At 38.4% G+C, this 16202-nt stretch overlaps 1 protein-coding gene across 1 annotated transcript in view; it reads right to left on the bottom strand.

Annotated features, from left to right (window-relative positions):
• Nucleotides 1–16202, bottom strand: part of MITF (melanocyte inducing transcription factor) — a 278742-nt gene that overhangs the window by 26593 nt on the left and 235947 nt on the right. The window contains exons 3-5 of the mRNA XM_044675813.1: nucleotides 8975–9202; nucleotides 7079–7162; nucleotides 4824–4919 (exon numbers count right to left, since the gene is read on the bottom strand). Of these exons, the coding sequence (XP_044531748.1) occupies nucleotides 4824–4919; nucleotides 7079–7162; nucleotides 8975–9202 (408 nt within the window). The remainder of the gene's footprint in view (nucleotides 1–4823; nucleotides 4920–7078; nucleotides 7163–8974; nucleotides 9203–16202) is intronic.

Raw genomic sequence — 16202 nt, 5'->3', positions numbered from 1 at the left:
GGAGAGGGAGAGGGAGAGGGAGAGGGAGAGGGAGAGGGAGAGGGAGAGGGAGAGGGAGAGGGAGGAGAGGAGAAGAGAGGAGAGAGAGGAAGCTAAAGTCCTAACTTAAGCCTAGGTTTAATTTAGGAAAAGAAATAAATACAAAGACTTAATAATTCACATGTTCATAGATTTTGAAATGGAAGGAATCTTAGAGGACATGGAGCAAAACTCTACAATTGAGAAGTGGGCGTTCATAAGGTTAAATGGCTTAGCCAAGGTCGAACAGAGAATGAGTGGCAAGTGGCAAAGTCAAGATTTGAACCTGAGTCCTGAGTCTTTTGACATTAAATTCATTACTGGAGCTTCGAAAGGAAGAGGAGGATAGAAGGGAGCAGCAACCCAAGATAGAAAGAGTTTAGGCCCTCAAGGCAAAGGAAATGGATCCTAAATCTGGCTCTGGTTTCCTTCTTTCCCTAGGAGCTGGTCTGTGGGTGAAGAAACTTCTCAGTTCCATTTAATCAACCTTCACCATTGTTTGGTGAAGAATAAATCTCCTACCCCTGGCTGTCAAAGATATATATAAACTGTTTCTCTTCTAATTTTTTTAATGGAACGATGGTTAAAATTAAGTGCATTGAAAATACAAAGTGATCCTTAATGATGAATCTATACTATAGTTTCTACAGAAGAAAACAAAGGGAAGCATTTGATTTGGGGGGGAGGGGAGATTTTTTTTTTTTTTTTTGACATTTCTCATATAGTTGTTTGGCATCTAAGAATTGGAAACAATGAAGAGATATGTGACCAAAAGTGATTCCCAAATATGAAAGGAGTCAAAGTTATGAAGTTTTCAAAAGAAGAATGGCCAAATATTCATGATCACATGGAAAAATACTTCAAATCATTAATAACAAGAAATGCAAATCAAAAGAAAACTAACATTTCACCACACACGCTGCAAATTGGCAAAGGTTACAAAAGATGGAATATCCGATGACGGCTACAACACTGTGGAAGTTGTGGGAAGCTAAGTATACAAAGGTGGTGTTGGTAGAGCTATGAATCAAGATGACCAGTTTGGAAAGTAATTTAGAATTATGCATATCAAGTGACTAAAATGTTCATAACCTTTGACCCAGAGAGTCTAAGGCTAGGTATAAATGCCACGGAGGTCCCTGATAAGAAACTTCCCATATTATTTCCCAAAATATTTAAAGCAGTTGCTAGCAAAGAAGTGGAAACTAAGTCAAAAACTATCAACTGAGGAATGACTAAATATAAACTGTGCTGATAAATGGATGTACATAGATTTTTTAAAATATATTTAATTTATTTAATATATTTATCTTTAAGAGATAAATATAATGACTACAGAGAAGCATTGAAAGATTTCCGTATTCTGATGTAGACTGAAAGCAGAGCCAAGAAAGTAGCATATGCAATAACTATAACAATAGTTATAGTTAATAGAAAGAATAATTACAAAATAATAAAAAGTAAATTTTATAAAACACTGAAACAAGCTGGGCTCCAAAAAAAAGAGATACCCCCAATCCCATGGCTTGGCAGAGATGAGAGGGCCATATGTGTGGGTACACGGCATTTATTTTTAGTTGTTTTTTTTTTTAGTGAATTGGTCATTTTTTATTTTTCCTTCTTTTTCTTTTTTCCTAAAAAATATTATTTCTTATATAAGATGGCTCACTAAGAATGGTGAAGGGGAAAGAAACTGGGAAAAATTTTGGTGATGTGAAAGAAAACCCAAAATATATCAATTAAAAATCCCTATGTTTTAAAAAAATGACCCTACCACTTATTCTAGGTCACACAGGGTGTAAATCACTTAAGACAGACTAAATAATCTGAATTTAAATCTGTTTGGCTTTCTTAGGGGGAACCAAAGTTCTCATCTATTAGCCTAGGCGTCAGTTAAAAAATCTAATTTTTATGCTGAAGGAACACAGATGGAAGTAATGATGGAAAAGCAATGGGTTTTCCCATGCCAAAGAGACTATGGCTCCTCTTTTTAGCATGGCACCAAGCACTGCAGTCAGAAACCACCTCAACTCCAAAACCCAGGGATGATGGAAATTAAGAAGCCCCACCTGGGAAAGCCACTTATCTAGGTCTTCCCTATAGAAGTTCTGAGCTTGCTGTCATTACTGCATCCTTGAAAGAAATCTCTGAATGTGATTATTCTCCTAACTGTGTATAAACTGTCATTTATTCATGGTTCACAACACATGTGTATATACAGACACATGTATATGCTATATTTATATATGATACACACATGTCTACATACTGACACATATATGTATATATTATATCTATATAAAACATGCACATATGCCATCATTTGGGGGGTACTAAGGATATTGCTTTATGAAGCTGCCAGAAATTCAGGTGAAAGGAATTGCAAGGTGTGTCTTTAAAGTTACATTTTTAGGCTAAGTTATAAAATGCCCCTCTGTAGAATCCCCTATGTATTATTTTTTATTAAAACCCTTACCTTCCATCTTGGAGTCAATACTGTGTATTGGCTCCAAGGTAGAAGAGTGGTAAGGGTAGGCAATGGGGGTCAAGTGACTTGCCCAGGGTCACACAGCTGGGAAGTGTCTGAGGCCAGATTTGAACCCAGGACCTCCCATCTCTAGGCCTGGTTCTCAATCCACTGAGCTACCCAGCTGCCCCTTCCCCTATGTATTATTACCCAAACATCATTCTTATAGCTTTGAAGCTACCCTGCAAAATGTTGCCAAAAATAGCACAATATGTGGAAGTCAGGGGATACTACAAAAGCAAGCTGAGATTTGAGAGGCTGAAGCAAAAACACATTTAAGATGAGAATACATTTATCTGAAAAGGGGAGACATAGTTAAAAGAACCCAGCCTGCATGGTCCATGAAAGTACTGGAATAAAGGGTAATATGAAATAGACAAGATGGAAATTTCAGAGAATCATGAGATTCTCCTCTAACTGATGAAGAGAGAAGTAAACAGAGCAGGGAAACAGGGAAACATCATTATAATGATGTGAACAGAAAAAAAGAAAAAAACTAAAAACTAAAACATCTCAATGCTATGTAATTCTAATGCCCAAGCCGGGCTCCAGAAAGCGTTGAGAAGATTCACTACCACCTCTGGCCCTGTTTCCCCTCTTCATAGAGATGAAGAATGATGGGGATGGAACATGGCAGAGGGTCTTCCTCTGAAATTGCTTTCTACTTCCCTGACACTTATTTTATAGGCAAGCAGTTATTTGCATATTGTCTCTTCCATTAGAATTTGAGTTCCTTGAGGATGAGGACTTGTTTTTGTCTTTCTTTGTAGACCCACAACTTTGATCATACTGTCTGGTACATTATATGAATTTTTAAATATTGACCAACTAATAGATACCAACAAGGACAACAGATTTCTTGATATATTTTGCTATGCTTATTTCTCTCTTTAAAAAAAAAAAAAAACAAACTCTGTTATAAGAGAAAGCCTTCTAGGCAATGAAGGGGTAAACATATATCTAGAAATGAAGGTGGTGTGAAAACCAAAGATATCAATAAAACTAAACTTCAAAATGCTTTAAAAGAATACAACTGAGGCTTCAAGTTGTAAAAAATGTGGCCCTGAGTAAAGAAAAGAATAAGAGAAGTACTTGATAAGCAGGGACATAAGCACAGAAGACCAGGATGAGCTGGGAAAAGAGAGTATCTCATTATATTATATTATGAAATCACTATATTGTAGAAGTGAATATAAATTCTGTCTAGCACACCAAGGGGATTTATTTTTGGAAGTACCTATTTTTAATACAATACAGTCTCATGGCACAGCCATTAAGGAAAACTGGATAACGAGACTCAGGGATAACATTTAAAGTGACAGGCATAACCCATGGAAATCAGAGAATCACAAAGTTTCATATTTAAAGGGAACCTCAGGAGCCACACATGAAAAGGAACACCCCTCCCCTCAAAAAAAAAAAAAAGGAACACATAGGACACCGGTTATTCAGGCTACACGTGAAACCTTCCAGTGAGGAGTCAAGGTAATGTTTAATAGTTGGCTCTTTGAAAACTTTTAAGTTTAATCTGCATTTGTTTTCTCTCAATTAACAAAATAATAAATCAAGTTCTGATTTGTAACATTTGCCCATTTCTAAGAGGCAAATGCTAAAGCTGAAAATTTACCAATCAGCTGGCATGAGCTGGTCCCATCACACTCTTGGGTGGAGCCCATTATCTACTGAAGCAGTTCATTCTAGTTTTTGTAACTCAATTAGAAGTTTGTTTTTTTTTTTTATATCAAACATGTATTTATCTTTTTTGCAAATCCCACTCATTGCTCCTAAATTCAATCAAATATATGGCTTCTGATAGCAACTAAGATTTTATATTGATGGATAATAATCTTCTCCTCCTTCATTCCTAGATGACTCCTAAATAGTAAATGAGAGTCCTGATGAAGTGTGCTACACGCCACTTTGAACATTAATATCTCATGCATCTCCTGATGTTGCTGCTGTAACATCATAAATGGTTTTCAAGTGGCTCGAGAGCTTAGATACATCTCAGAGACCATCATGCATCTAAGAAATGGACTTGTGCCAAAAAGACAACAGAGTCTAGTCATAACCTCTTCTTTGCTCCCTTCTTGTCTATAAAATCCATGATGCCGATGGCAAAAGTCATATACTAAGTGATCAAAGGACGGCACCCCATTTTGTTAACCACAAGAGTTCTAAGACAAGAATTCTTGTGTATACTTAAAAAAGTAGGAAGAAAGGATGTGGTTGTTGGTAGCAACCTATAAATCTGTTACAAAATAATGTAGATGAATACCGTATTGGCCATTTGCAATGCTGGATCCATCAGGCCTAGAATTTCTTCATTATAGCTTGACTCAAGGCTAATTATGTCATCAATTACATCATCCATCTGTTGGAAAAGAGTAATGAAAGATAGGAATAAGCAAAGGAAAGTACAAATCACCACACATGCTCATTCTTTTTCTTTCTTTTTTCTTTTTAAATCTTATCTTCTGGCTTAGAACTAATACTGTGCACTGGTTCTAAGGCTAGGCAATGGGAGTTAAGGGACTTGCTCAGACTCATCGAGCTAGGAAGTATCTGAGACCAGAACTGAACCCAGGATCTTCTGCATCTAGATTCACTGAGCCACCAACTGTCCCCGATCATTCTTTTTTTAAAGGCATGACTCAAAGTTTCTAGCAAATCTTTCGTGAATTTTTGTTAAATTTTGAAAAATTACTTCCTTCCCCCCCAAAAAAAAACAAAGTGAGAGATATTTTCTTTTCTTCTTATAAGGGGGAAGCAAGTAGAGCTTGGAATTCCTCAGCTGTGAAGATCACAAGACACAACCTACACATGGAGTTTTGGAAAACATAAGGTGATAAATACCAGCTATTGTGATAATTATTGTTAGCATTATTATTCCCTCCATTAACTCATACTGGCAAGTCATCTGGCTTACAGTCTTGGGGGGCACCAAGAAGAGAGTTACATAGGCAGAGTGTAACAGAGGCAAGATGGGAATCTGAGTCATCTTGACCTTACCCACTATATCACACTGCTTCTCATTAACACTAGGAAATCCTCTTGAATGATGTCTGCCATTTCCTTTTTCTCCCTGGTGACCAACCACTATAGCATTCCTCTCTCCTCCCGGGAACAGGAAAAACACAGATGGCAATCCATCCTTGGCCCCTTTGGGGATGGCACGGCCCACTACTGCGTGCCAAGGAGTAGCCCCAAAACTTTCCAGCATTAAGCTTGTGGGAGGGTTCTCCTAGTGACTTGTAAAATAACAATTTATTCTTGCACAGCTGCCAAAAGTTCTTTGTATTCCCAGGGGATTACATCAGGACGAGGTTATCATTACGGTTGGAGAGCTGACATTCCCACTAGATCAATTTTATTCCTGAAGTACCAAAACATCAGTTATGATGATAATAAACAACAGTGATTACATGGGCATTGCAGCACTCACAAATACAAGTCTGTGCAAACATTTCTCAGTAAACATCCAGTGAATAGAAAGTAGCTTTTTCTAAAAGAGAGAGAGAGAGAGAGAGAGAGAGAGAGAGAGAGAGAGAGAGAGAGAGAGTGTGTTTGTGTGTTAAAGACTCGTAGTTCTGTTTATAATGAAATCAGGAAACTTCACACAACCTCCTCTTCTCTCATTTCTATTTTACTTTCTCTACTCCATTTATTTGACCTTATTCTTTATGCCCATAACGAAGGTCTGACAGATTTTTTTCTCCACTGAGATCAATACCTTATATGTGAATTTCAAATAATATAGTTTAAAGTGCACTGTAAACTTTAATGTTTCAGATAAATGCTAGTTGTGGTGGTTATTATGGATATATTTATTATTGTTATGGGAACCAGTATGGCATAATGGATAAAAAAAAAAAGCATGAAGCCAGGAAGATGAGTTCAAGTCTTACTTGTGACTCATACCCCTAGTTACTTCTCAGTGGTCCAAGCAACTTTCTAAGGTGTCCAGCTGCACTGATAAAAGGATTTTCCTCATTCAGGAGCAGTGAAATCCTTAGTCCAGGACCATATCTCTAATATTATTTCCCTTCCTATGCTGTATTTCCTGTGGGTGTTTCAAAATGATGTCCTTTTTCTGGCAGAGTAATAGTTAAGAAATATGTTGTCAGAACAAGTGTATTATACTTTTTGCCAGTTTTATCCTGTCTTAGGAGAAATATGGTGAAGAAATTCAAGTAACATCAATGCTTCTTTATCAATCTTCTCAATAAATGTTTATGCCATGTACAGTTTTTGAAAGGAGTACCATTATTTTTAATTCATTTAAAAATATCTTCTAGGCCTATGAAAATTATTTTAAACACCTAAAACAGACCAAAAAAAGGCCTCCAAATTCACTTCCTATCATTTAATCACAAGATGCTACGGAGAAAGTTAAGTTCCTGTCACTCTCTTAAAAAAAAAAAAATCAATGGGGAAAAAAAACCCCTTAAGTCATCAGGAAGGTGTGATCAGCAACAAATATAGGTCCTCATTACAGAGTGTTACATCCTCTGGCTGCTAGTCATTCAGTACCTGCATGCACGATGCTCGAGAATGCGCGTTCATATTTGGGCACTCACTCTCAGCCCTGTTCTGCTCTTCAAACTTATAAAAGCCCTGTAAAGACATAAAAACAAAACACAAATATGCTGATTCTTTTCTCAGTATCACACGCAAACATGTGTAAGAGGCGGACAGCACTCCGATGGACTGAACTAAGTTTCACGTTTATTTGAAGTTTCACAAAACTCTAAACAAAGTTTCACGTAATTTGAAGTTTCACAAAACTCAAAACAAAGTTGGCCACCTTTTATTCACTTGCCTAGGGAGAAAGGAGTGATGCGTGTCTTTTTTAAACTACCACCTGGGGGGGCATATCAAAACAGTAAAAGAGATGAAGGGTAAAGGTGGGAACCTTAGAAAAGTGAAAAATCAACCCAAATGCTGGGGGAAGAGGGAACCGAAACTATATATGGATTTTGCAAAAAAGTAGAATTTTCATTATTATAATATACATAACTCCTTAGGGCACAACATAGGTCAAATCTTGATCTACTCACAACAACTTCAATAAAACATTCTTTTCTAATACACACAAAGGACCTTGATTTAGGAGGGAAAAGTCTAACATAGCAATGAAATGAAAGGGGAAGTCTTTGCTTTTTCTCCAATTCAGGCTACATCTTGGAGCGTGAGATGGCACATTTTAATGTTTAGAAAACTATGAACTGTGAAAATTATAATAAAATAAGTATCAAGAGAATTAAAAAAAAAACTTCCTGAAATTAGAGCTCTACCAAAATGGAATGGGATGTCTCTGGATGTTCGGTATTTGGGTAAAATGAGGCATCATCTTCAAGCAATTGCTGGCTGCTCTCTTACCAGTCTGCGTATGTTGCAGGGAAAATTACGTCAAAATTCTAAAATTCTATAATTTGGTGGAATCTATTTTACTTAGCATTTTTCTTTTAAAATTCCTATCAGCGATATTATTTGACTCCTCCCAAATACCACATTCTTGACTTTTTTTTTCATTTTAACGAGAAATAAAAATAATATTCCAGACATTCACAAAAAACTGAGACTTCTCACCGCCTGTCCCACACCTTTTCTAGACTTGCTTTCTTGTCTCCACCTTCCCTATTTTTTCTCCCTCTTAATCATTTTCACTGCTCTGGAAACTGAAAGCCTTTAACTGTAATATTGAGAAAAACAGCATTAAGTCAGAAGTGGAAATAATCTGAAAGAAGATAGTCGAGAGGTACATTCCACTTAAAATGGGGCTAGATCTTGCTTACTATTTTCAAGGGCAATGATCTTAACTTTTTTTAGGAATTGTGGACCCCTTTAGCAGAATGGTGATGCTATCGATTCCTTCTCAAGATCATGCTTTGAAATAAACAAAATACATAGGGCACAAAGAAAATCAATCAAGTTAAAATGCTTAGTGAAATATTTTTTTAAAATTCAGAGACTCTAGGTTAAGAATCCTTGATTTGGGGAAGCACCGCTTTGGGTGTCAGGTATTTAAGAAAGTTGTTAATAATAATAATAATCATAATTGTAGATTACTTCCAATTAGATAGCACTTTTTGAAGTTTGGAAATGACTTTACTTCAATCAATCAATGAGCATTTATTAAGCACCGTTTATATGCCGGACACAATATAGCACATTTTGTGATCATCACAACCATTGTGTGAGGCAGAGACTATTTCACCCTCTATTTTACAGGAGAGGCTTTCAGAGGCTTAGAGGTCTTGCCAGAAATCACATAATTAGAAAGTATTTGGGGCAGCAGCAACTGAAAAAATACTAAATAATACAAGAAGGGACTTTTACCATTAAATGCACTAAGAAAATGCTACATAGAATCATGTTGTCTAAGAAAAGAGGAGAGGAGAAGAGAGGAGAGGAGACATAAATTACCTCTTTTTCACAGTTGGAGTTAAGTGTGAGCATAGCCATGGGGCTATTTGGTGCGCTGCTCCCAGGTCCAGGTGGCATGACATGGTCCCCAGGCTGGTTTGGACAAGGCAAGCTCAGGGCTTGGTTGGCATGTTTATTGGCTAAAGTGGTAGAAAGGTACTGCTTTACCTGTTGCCTTTGGGCTTGCTGAATGTGGTACTTGGTGGGGTTTTCTAGATGGGTCTGAACCTGAATATGGATACAGAAGGAGAAGAGAAAAAAGAACATATTATTAACGGATGCTTGGTTACTGCTTTGTCCCCTCCCCAGCCCATTTTTTTAGAGCAGTAAGGCAAGAGAAATTGTTTTAAAGTCAAACATGTATTTTTAACTTCCCCCTTATCAACCCAGCTCATTCACAGAATATTCCATTATCTCTCTGAGCGCAGATGTGCCTTCTTGGAGACACGGCAAATGATAGCATGGCTGAAATGTAAAATCTTTGACAATACTATGGCCTGTGTGATTATACAATTGCTGAGATTCCTTCCCCTCTGTCCAGATTTTTAAAATCAATAATTACAATAACAATCAATGATTAAATATGGGAGGGTTGGGGCAACCTCAATCCAAGAACTGGTGGGTTTGAGTTTGTGTTTGTGTTTGTGTTCTCCTTTTAAAGATTTTGATTTAAAGCAGAAAATGTGGATCAATTTCATTCTACGTTTCTCACAAAAAAAAAAATGATTTTTGAATTCCAAGAAGTGTCTGTTTAAGAAACCAAGAGTAAGGCAGTTCTTACAAACAAACAGAAACATTCCCTTGATTAAATCAACCAGGGCAAATTACTCCTTCCACTTTCAAATGAACATGATTACTCAACATTTTAATTAAGACTGAACTTAACTGAAAAGGTAGTCCCAACATCCAAGCAGTTCTTTTAAAATAAAAAAACGTTTCCCTGGAAGCATTCTGAATGCTCTGGCTATTAAGCAAGGAATAAAGGTGTTTAGACTGGGTATTTTTTTTTTCCTTTAATGAGATGCTAGAAATTCTGCTTTACAATCAAAGATGTCTTTTTAAATCACTTTTTCCCCTTTTAAAGGCTGCTAGAGGTACTGATACAAAGGACTGAGTATTATCACAAGAAACACACATTTAATTTACAGATTTTAAAATGCGCAGACCATCTGTTATCACACTAAACAATTAATAGCATTAAAATGATCAAATGGCTCCAGTTATTGAGAAGAGTACAGCTACTTAACAAACAGAAAGACTATTTTGGTCCCCATAATTTCTCTCAAGAGTCTAAAGATGAATAGTAACAGACATATATTTATTAAAAGGCTCACCTGGTAATGATTATATTCTAGCATTTCCAGCATAACAATGTATTCTATGGTCCCGATCCAAGCCAGGAAAGCAGAATGAAAATAGACACCCCACTTTCGGCAATTCCAAGCTGAAGACTGGTATAGGGAAGGCACTATAAACAAGGTACCCTGAGACGCTCCACAGGAAACTTCATTGCGAGGCTCAGCTTATAATAACCTAAGCTAATTAGTTATGCGTGTAAAGAAACTGTTCACACAAGGGGCTTTTTTTGGGAAGCACTGCAGTTTAGTACTAAATATTGATATTAATATTTTTTTTCCAGCTTGACGTCATGTTTCTTCGTTAATATAAAAGAACCTTTTAAGTGATGGGCTATCAAAGTCAGACGGACAGTCAGATCAAGGCCAATTCACTATTCATCTTTAGTTCCAGTAGTATTAATAGACAATGGTATTTCTCTTTCAGCAATAAGGTTAAGAGTTGTATGCTCACTTAGGAAAACAGATCCTGCCTAAAAGCTGGAATCTGTGAGGATTTTCATCCATCTGTCCATCGTACAACCACGAAGACCCTCTATGGCCCTCTGATGAACCTCTGGGTTCTGGACATAAATCCTGACCCCAACCTGTATCTTTCTTTATAGTTAGAGAAGGGGGAATATGTACATTTGGATAATCAATGCTTTAAATCAGTGGTTCCCAAACTTTTTTGGCCTACCACCCCCTTTCCAGAAAAAAATATTACTTAGCCTCCTGGAAATTAATTTTTTTTTAATTTTAATAGCAATTTATAGGAAGGATAAATGTACCTGTGGCCATCACCGTCTCCCTGGATTGCTGTAGCACCCACTAGGGGGCAGTGGCGCCCACTTTGGGAATCACTGCTTTAAATTTACAAAGAAACATTTTTAAATAGCCTAATGGAATCAAAGAGGACATGGCAAGCTTTGTAAGTACTTAATTTGATTTGAAATTTTTTTTAAATTTCCATTTCCTCACACGCTGAAATGCCAACACTTGCAAAACTCAAATGAAGAATTACCACTCCTAACTCCTTGCTTCCCAGAAAGAAGCTGTTTCAACAAAGCTTTGATTTAGCCCCGAATCCGGGAGCTCTGGAAACCACCCCCAATCCTTTTCTCTAGTACAGCTCCCTGAACAAGACCAAGGATAACGGATAAACACACCTATGCTCAGCTGGAGCTTTTTAACTTTTAGTCATTGTATTTCTAGTTCACAAATACTCAGAATTGCTTACAGTAGGACATAGAACTGCCTGGTGCTCATAGTTAAAACGGAGAAGAAAAAAACATCTTTTAACTGTAAGATCTTGAGCTTCCCCCTTCATTTCTCACGATAACATCTGCCAAAAAGAGCTAGCTACAGAACGGAGCTCTTGGGGGTAGGGGGTCCATATTCTCCAGATAGTTCTACGAGTGGTCTGGTCTGTACACAGAGGCTCACAGAAACATTTTCAGTTTTATAAAGGGTCCAGACATGCTAATGAGGAGGACAATAGACGCTTCTAAAATAAACATAAAATGAGGGCACTGCTTGTAATGTGCTTATTTTACTATTGCACTTTAAAAAAAAAGCCAAGCTACACGTTTAAAAATAAATGTTAATTCACTGGCAGATCCTTATTCTTTAATGAATCAGAATTTTGCATATTTGCAAGTCAAGGAACACTCTTTCACTATCTGGAACAGTAGGTGAGGTCTTCACTACACAGAGGGAGGGTAGTAGCTTTGACTGCAGTGTCTCCACTGGGGTGGTCTGAGAATGGCACTCCTTTTCCAAATGCTCTTTTTGGGGAGACTGACTAGCCCGAAGCAGACTATATGCTACATTGGATTTGCTCCTCATTTTCGAAAGTTTAAAATATGAGGCAGAAAATAAAGTTATTCCATGTACTTGAAGCCTTTCCAATTGACATTCTTGAGTTAACACATCTCTGTGGTCTTGAATAAAGTTTCTTTTTAAGATCAAAAGTCATCATCTGATTTGGAAGGATGTTGGAAGCATTGATTAGGAACAGTCAGGGACACTAGAGGTCACTGCATCCAATGCGCCATTTTATGGATGAGGAGGCAGAGGCTTAAAGAAATTAAATGGTTTACCGAGGGTCCAACCAGCTTGTATGGGCACCTACGTGGCATAGTGGATGGAGCACTGGGCTTAGAATCAGGAAGACTCAACTTCATGAGTTCAAATCTGGCCTCAGATATTTACTAGTTGTGTGACCCTGAACAAGTCGTTCAATCCCGTTTGCTTCCATTTCTATTTCTGTAAAAGGAGCTGGAGAATGGGGCAGCTGGGTAGCTCAGTGGATTGAGAGCCAGGCATAGAGATGGGAGGTCCTAGGTTCAAATCTGGCCTCAGACACTTCCCAGCTGTGTGACTCTGGGCAAGTCACTTGACCCCTATTGTCCACCCTTACCACTCTTCCACCTAGGAGCCAATACACAGAAGTTAAGGGTTTAAAAAAAAAAAAAAAAAGGAGCTAGAGAAGGAAATGGCATACCATTCCCTTAACTTTGCAGAAGAAAACTCCAAACAGGGTTGCAATTAGTCAGACATGACTGGAAAATGGCTGAATAACAACAAACAAGCTTGTAAGAATCTGAGGTAGATTTGAACCCAGGCCTTCTTGTGCCAGCAAAGTATTCTGACCATTATGTCATGCTACCAGGCAGCATGATGGGGTAAGGTGGTAAGACATGGTACAATGGCAAGAATGAGGACGATCAAGAGGACTTCTCTCCTCACATTCTTGGGAAAAACTCATTTAAGCCATTGAATCCATACACTGGATACAAATCACACAGCCAACCCTGTATGGATGTTTAAGGAGAATCTGGGGGTCCTCTGACTTCTCTCAAATGAGACAGAATTTGTCAAGGGGGTGGTTAGCACAGTGCCTGACATACAACAGGTACTTAATTGATGCTGATTCCCTTTCCCCTCCCCTCACCCTCTTCTCTTCCTTGTTGCCTCCAGTCAGGTGGAAAGAGGGAAAGGCAATGTCTCGTACTGGCATGAGTTCCCCACGGAGGTCCTTGGACTCACAGAGCTTAGAAAGTAAAGAGCTTGCATCTAAATGCCGAGTCAGAGAGCCTAGCATCCACTGGGCTACCTTCCTCTAGGGCCATATCCAGTCTCCAGAAATGCACTGGGAGGAGCTCCAGAAAGTGGCAAGGCAAAGGGCACCTCCCCATCGGGCTCTTGGCAGCCATCGCCTGGTCACTGACACTGTTGTATGCACTCACCACTTCTCTGTATCCAGCAGAGGAGAGCAGAGGATCTTCTGGGAGCTGTCACTGTCCTAACTCTTCCCAAATGGGAGGAGTCTCCTTATCACAGCTGCCCCTCAGCCTTGGTCTCAATAGTCCATAGTGGTTGGCTCTTCTCGGGCATACCATGGCCGTTACCTCCTCTCAAGCTACCGATCAGCTCAGTTCATGGAAAGCTTACGCCGCAGCCACAACTAAGAAGGTTATGGCTCTTTTATGAATCAGGAGCCAGATAAAACACTCTCTTCTCCGCAAATGACCTCTTTAGTGGGCTGTAAGAATCTCTCTTTCTCAGGAGGTCCTGGGTTCAAATATGCACTCAGTTTCTTGCTGCATGACCCTGGGCAAGTTATTTAACTGCCATTGCCTAGTCCTTACCATTCTTTTGCCTTGAAACCAATCCACAGTATTGATTCTAAGAAGGCACAATTAAGAGGGGGAAAAAAGGACACTTCTGTCTTGAATCACTCAGATGGGTCTGTTTCTCACTCAAAGCAGCACACAGTGTGCCCACAGACTCTTTCCTCTAGAGGCACCTGGCCCCAGTGCCTTCAGGTCACATCAGAACCTGCCAACAAGTCTTTCAGGACTTTCTCCCTTTCTATTTGCTGTCTTTTTCTAGGTCAGCTAGACTAGGTAACACAAATTAACCCAGACAGAGTCTCAAAAAACTCCCAAAGAGAAAAGGCAAAGGCACGATTTGCAGTTATTCTCAATCTGTGAATCAGATGAAAAGGGGAAATCCCCTTTGTTAAGATGGACAAGTCATTGTATTTTTCTGTGTGACAGCTGTCTTATCTGAGAGGGGTTTTCACATAGAGTCTAACGTCTCTGTCCTGTCCTGCCTGCGTCAAAAGGTTATTGTAAAGATCAAATCTTCCTTTCTGCAGTTTCCGCCCAGTCCTTTCCTCTGGGGCTAAATAAAAAAAGCCTAACCCTTCTTCCATAGTTAAGTCTTCAAATAATTGAAGCTGTATTAGCTTCCCTACATCTTAGCTTCTCAAAGTTAAACAACCCACATTTTATTAAGTGATTCTTGCATGGTATATAGTTTTAAACCTCACCACCAACCTAGTCAATCTCTTCTGAACATGGTCAAACACCATGTTGGCAAACCTATGGCACATGTGCCAGAAGGGCCCTATCTGTGGGCACGCTCACTGTCACCCCAGCAGAGTTCACAGAATACTCAATGATTTGTAAGATCTCTTCTAACTCTAAAGCGTGATTCCCAAAGTGGGCGCCACCACTGCTGGTGGGTACTGCAGCAATACAGGGAGGCGGTGATGGCCACAGGTGCATTTATCTTTCCTAATAATTGCTATTAAAATTTTTTTAAATTAATTTCTAAGGGGCTAAGTAATATTTTTTTCTGGAAAGGGAGCAGTAGGCCAAAAAATTTTGGGAACCACTGGTCTATAGCTATGAGTTAATTAAATCTAAGAGCTTATGAATTTAAAACAAAATTCCTTAATTACCTCTAGAATTTCTACCCTTTTCTCCTTTTTCTGAAATTTTGAAAATTGAAGCAATATTTTCCTATACTCCATCCTACAGCATTTATACCATTCTCTGTGACTTATTTTTTAATCCTTACCTTCCACCTTAGAATCAATACTATGTATTGATTCAAAGGCAGAAGAGTTGTAAGGGCTAGGCATCGAGGGTTAAATGACTTGCCCAGGGTCACACAGCTAGGAAGTGTCTGAGGCTAGATTTGAACCAAGAACCTCTCATCTGTAGGCCTGGCTCTCAATCCACTAAGCTACCTAGCTGCCCTCTTATCCCATTCTTTAATTGTTATTTTTGTAAGTTTACAATGTATTTAATTAGCATAAACATACAGTTTATAAATGATATACTTATTAGGAGCATATGTATATAGTTTATTAAAAGATAAATATATATATGCATTAGAAGTACATGTTCAAATTTTCTTTTTTACTAATAAACATTATGTGACTAAAAAAGTTTGGTGGCCACTAGTCTAGAGCTTCCTTTTGCCCCTATCACGTTCAACCTTATTTGTGTACAGGATGTCATACTGTGCTCTCAAAGACCCCTGTTAGACTTTAAGGTCTATAAGGTCTATATTTCATGTTTTGTCTTTTTCATCCAAGTTCCTAGTTAAAAAAAAATACAGGTTTTTAAAAAATTAATTTTAAGGATGTCTTTTGCCTTTTCATCATAATCATAATGTGAGATATGAAAAGATTTTTTTATTCCCTTTGTCTATTTTGAGTTAATCAATCAAGAACTAAAAGTACCCCTACTTAACATAGTAAGTCATTAAGAGAGTTCACAAGTCACTTACTAGAAAAAAAGTTCATACCCCCAAAGTCCACAAGCACTGCCCCACCTTGAGCAGTGCTAGGCAAATTGGGAGGCTGTGATTGGAAGTGATGTGGGAAAAGGGCTATAAAAGGTGAGACTGAGAATTAATTTATTCCTTCATTGGCTCTTCAGCCTCTCTCTCTCTTTCTCTCTCTCTCTCTCTCCCTCTCCCTCTCTCTCTCTCTTCCTCTCTCTCTCTCTCTCTCTCTCTCTCTCTCTCTGTTTCTCCCTCCCTCCCTTCCTCCCTCTCCCCCTCCCTCTCCCCCTCCTCTCTCTCTGTTTCTC

The sequence above is a fragment of the Gracilinanus agilis genome, chromosome 1, assembly GCF_016433145.1.
Source record: "Gracilinanus agilis isolate LMUSP501 chromosome 1, AgileGrace, whole genome shotgun sequence".
Classification (NCBI taxonomy): Eukaryota; Metazoa; Chordata; class Mammalia; order Didelphimorphia; family Didelphidae; genus Gracilinanus; species Gracilinanus agilis.
This window is presented reverse-complemented; position numbering and strand designations above follow the sequence as displayed.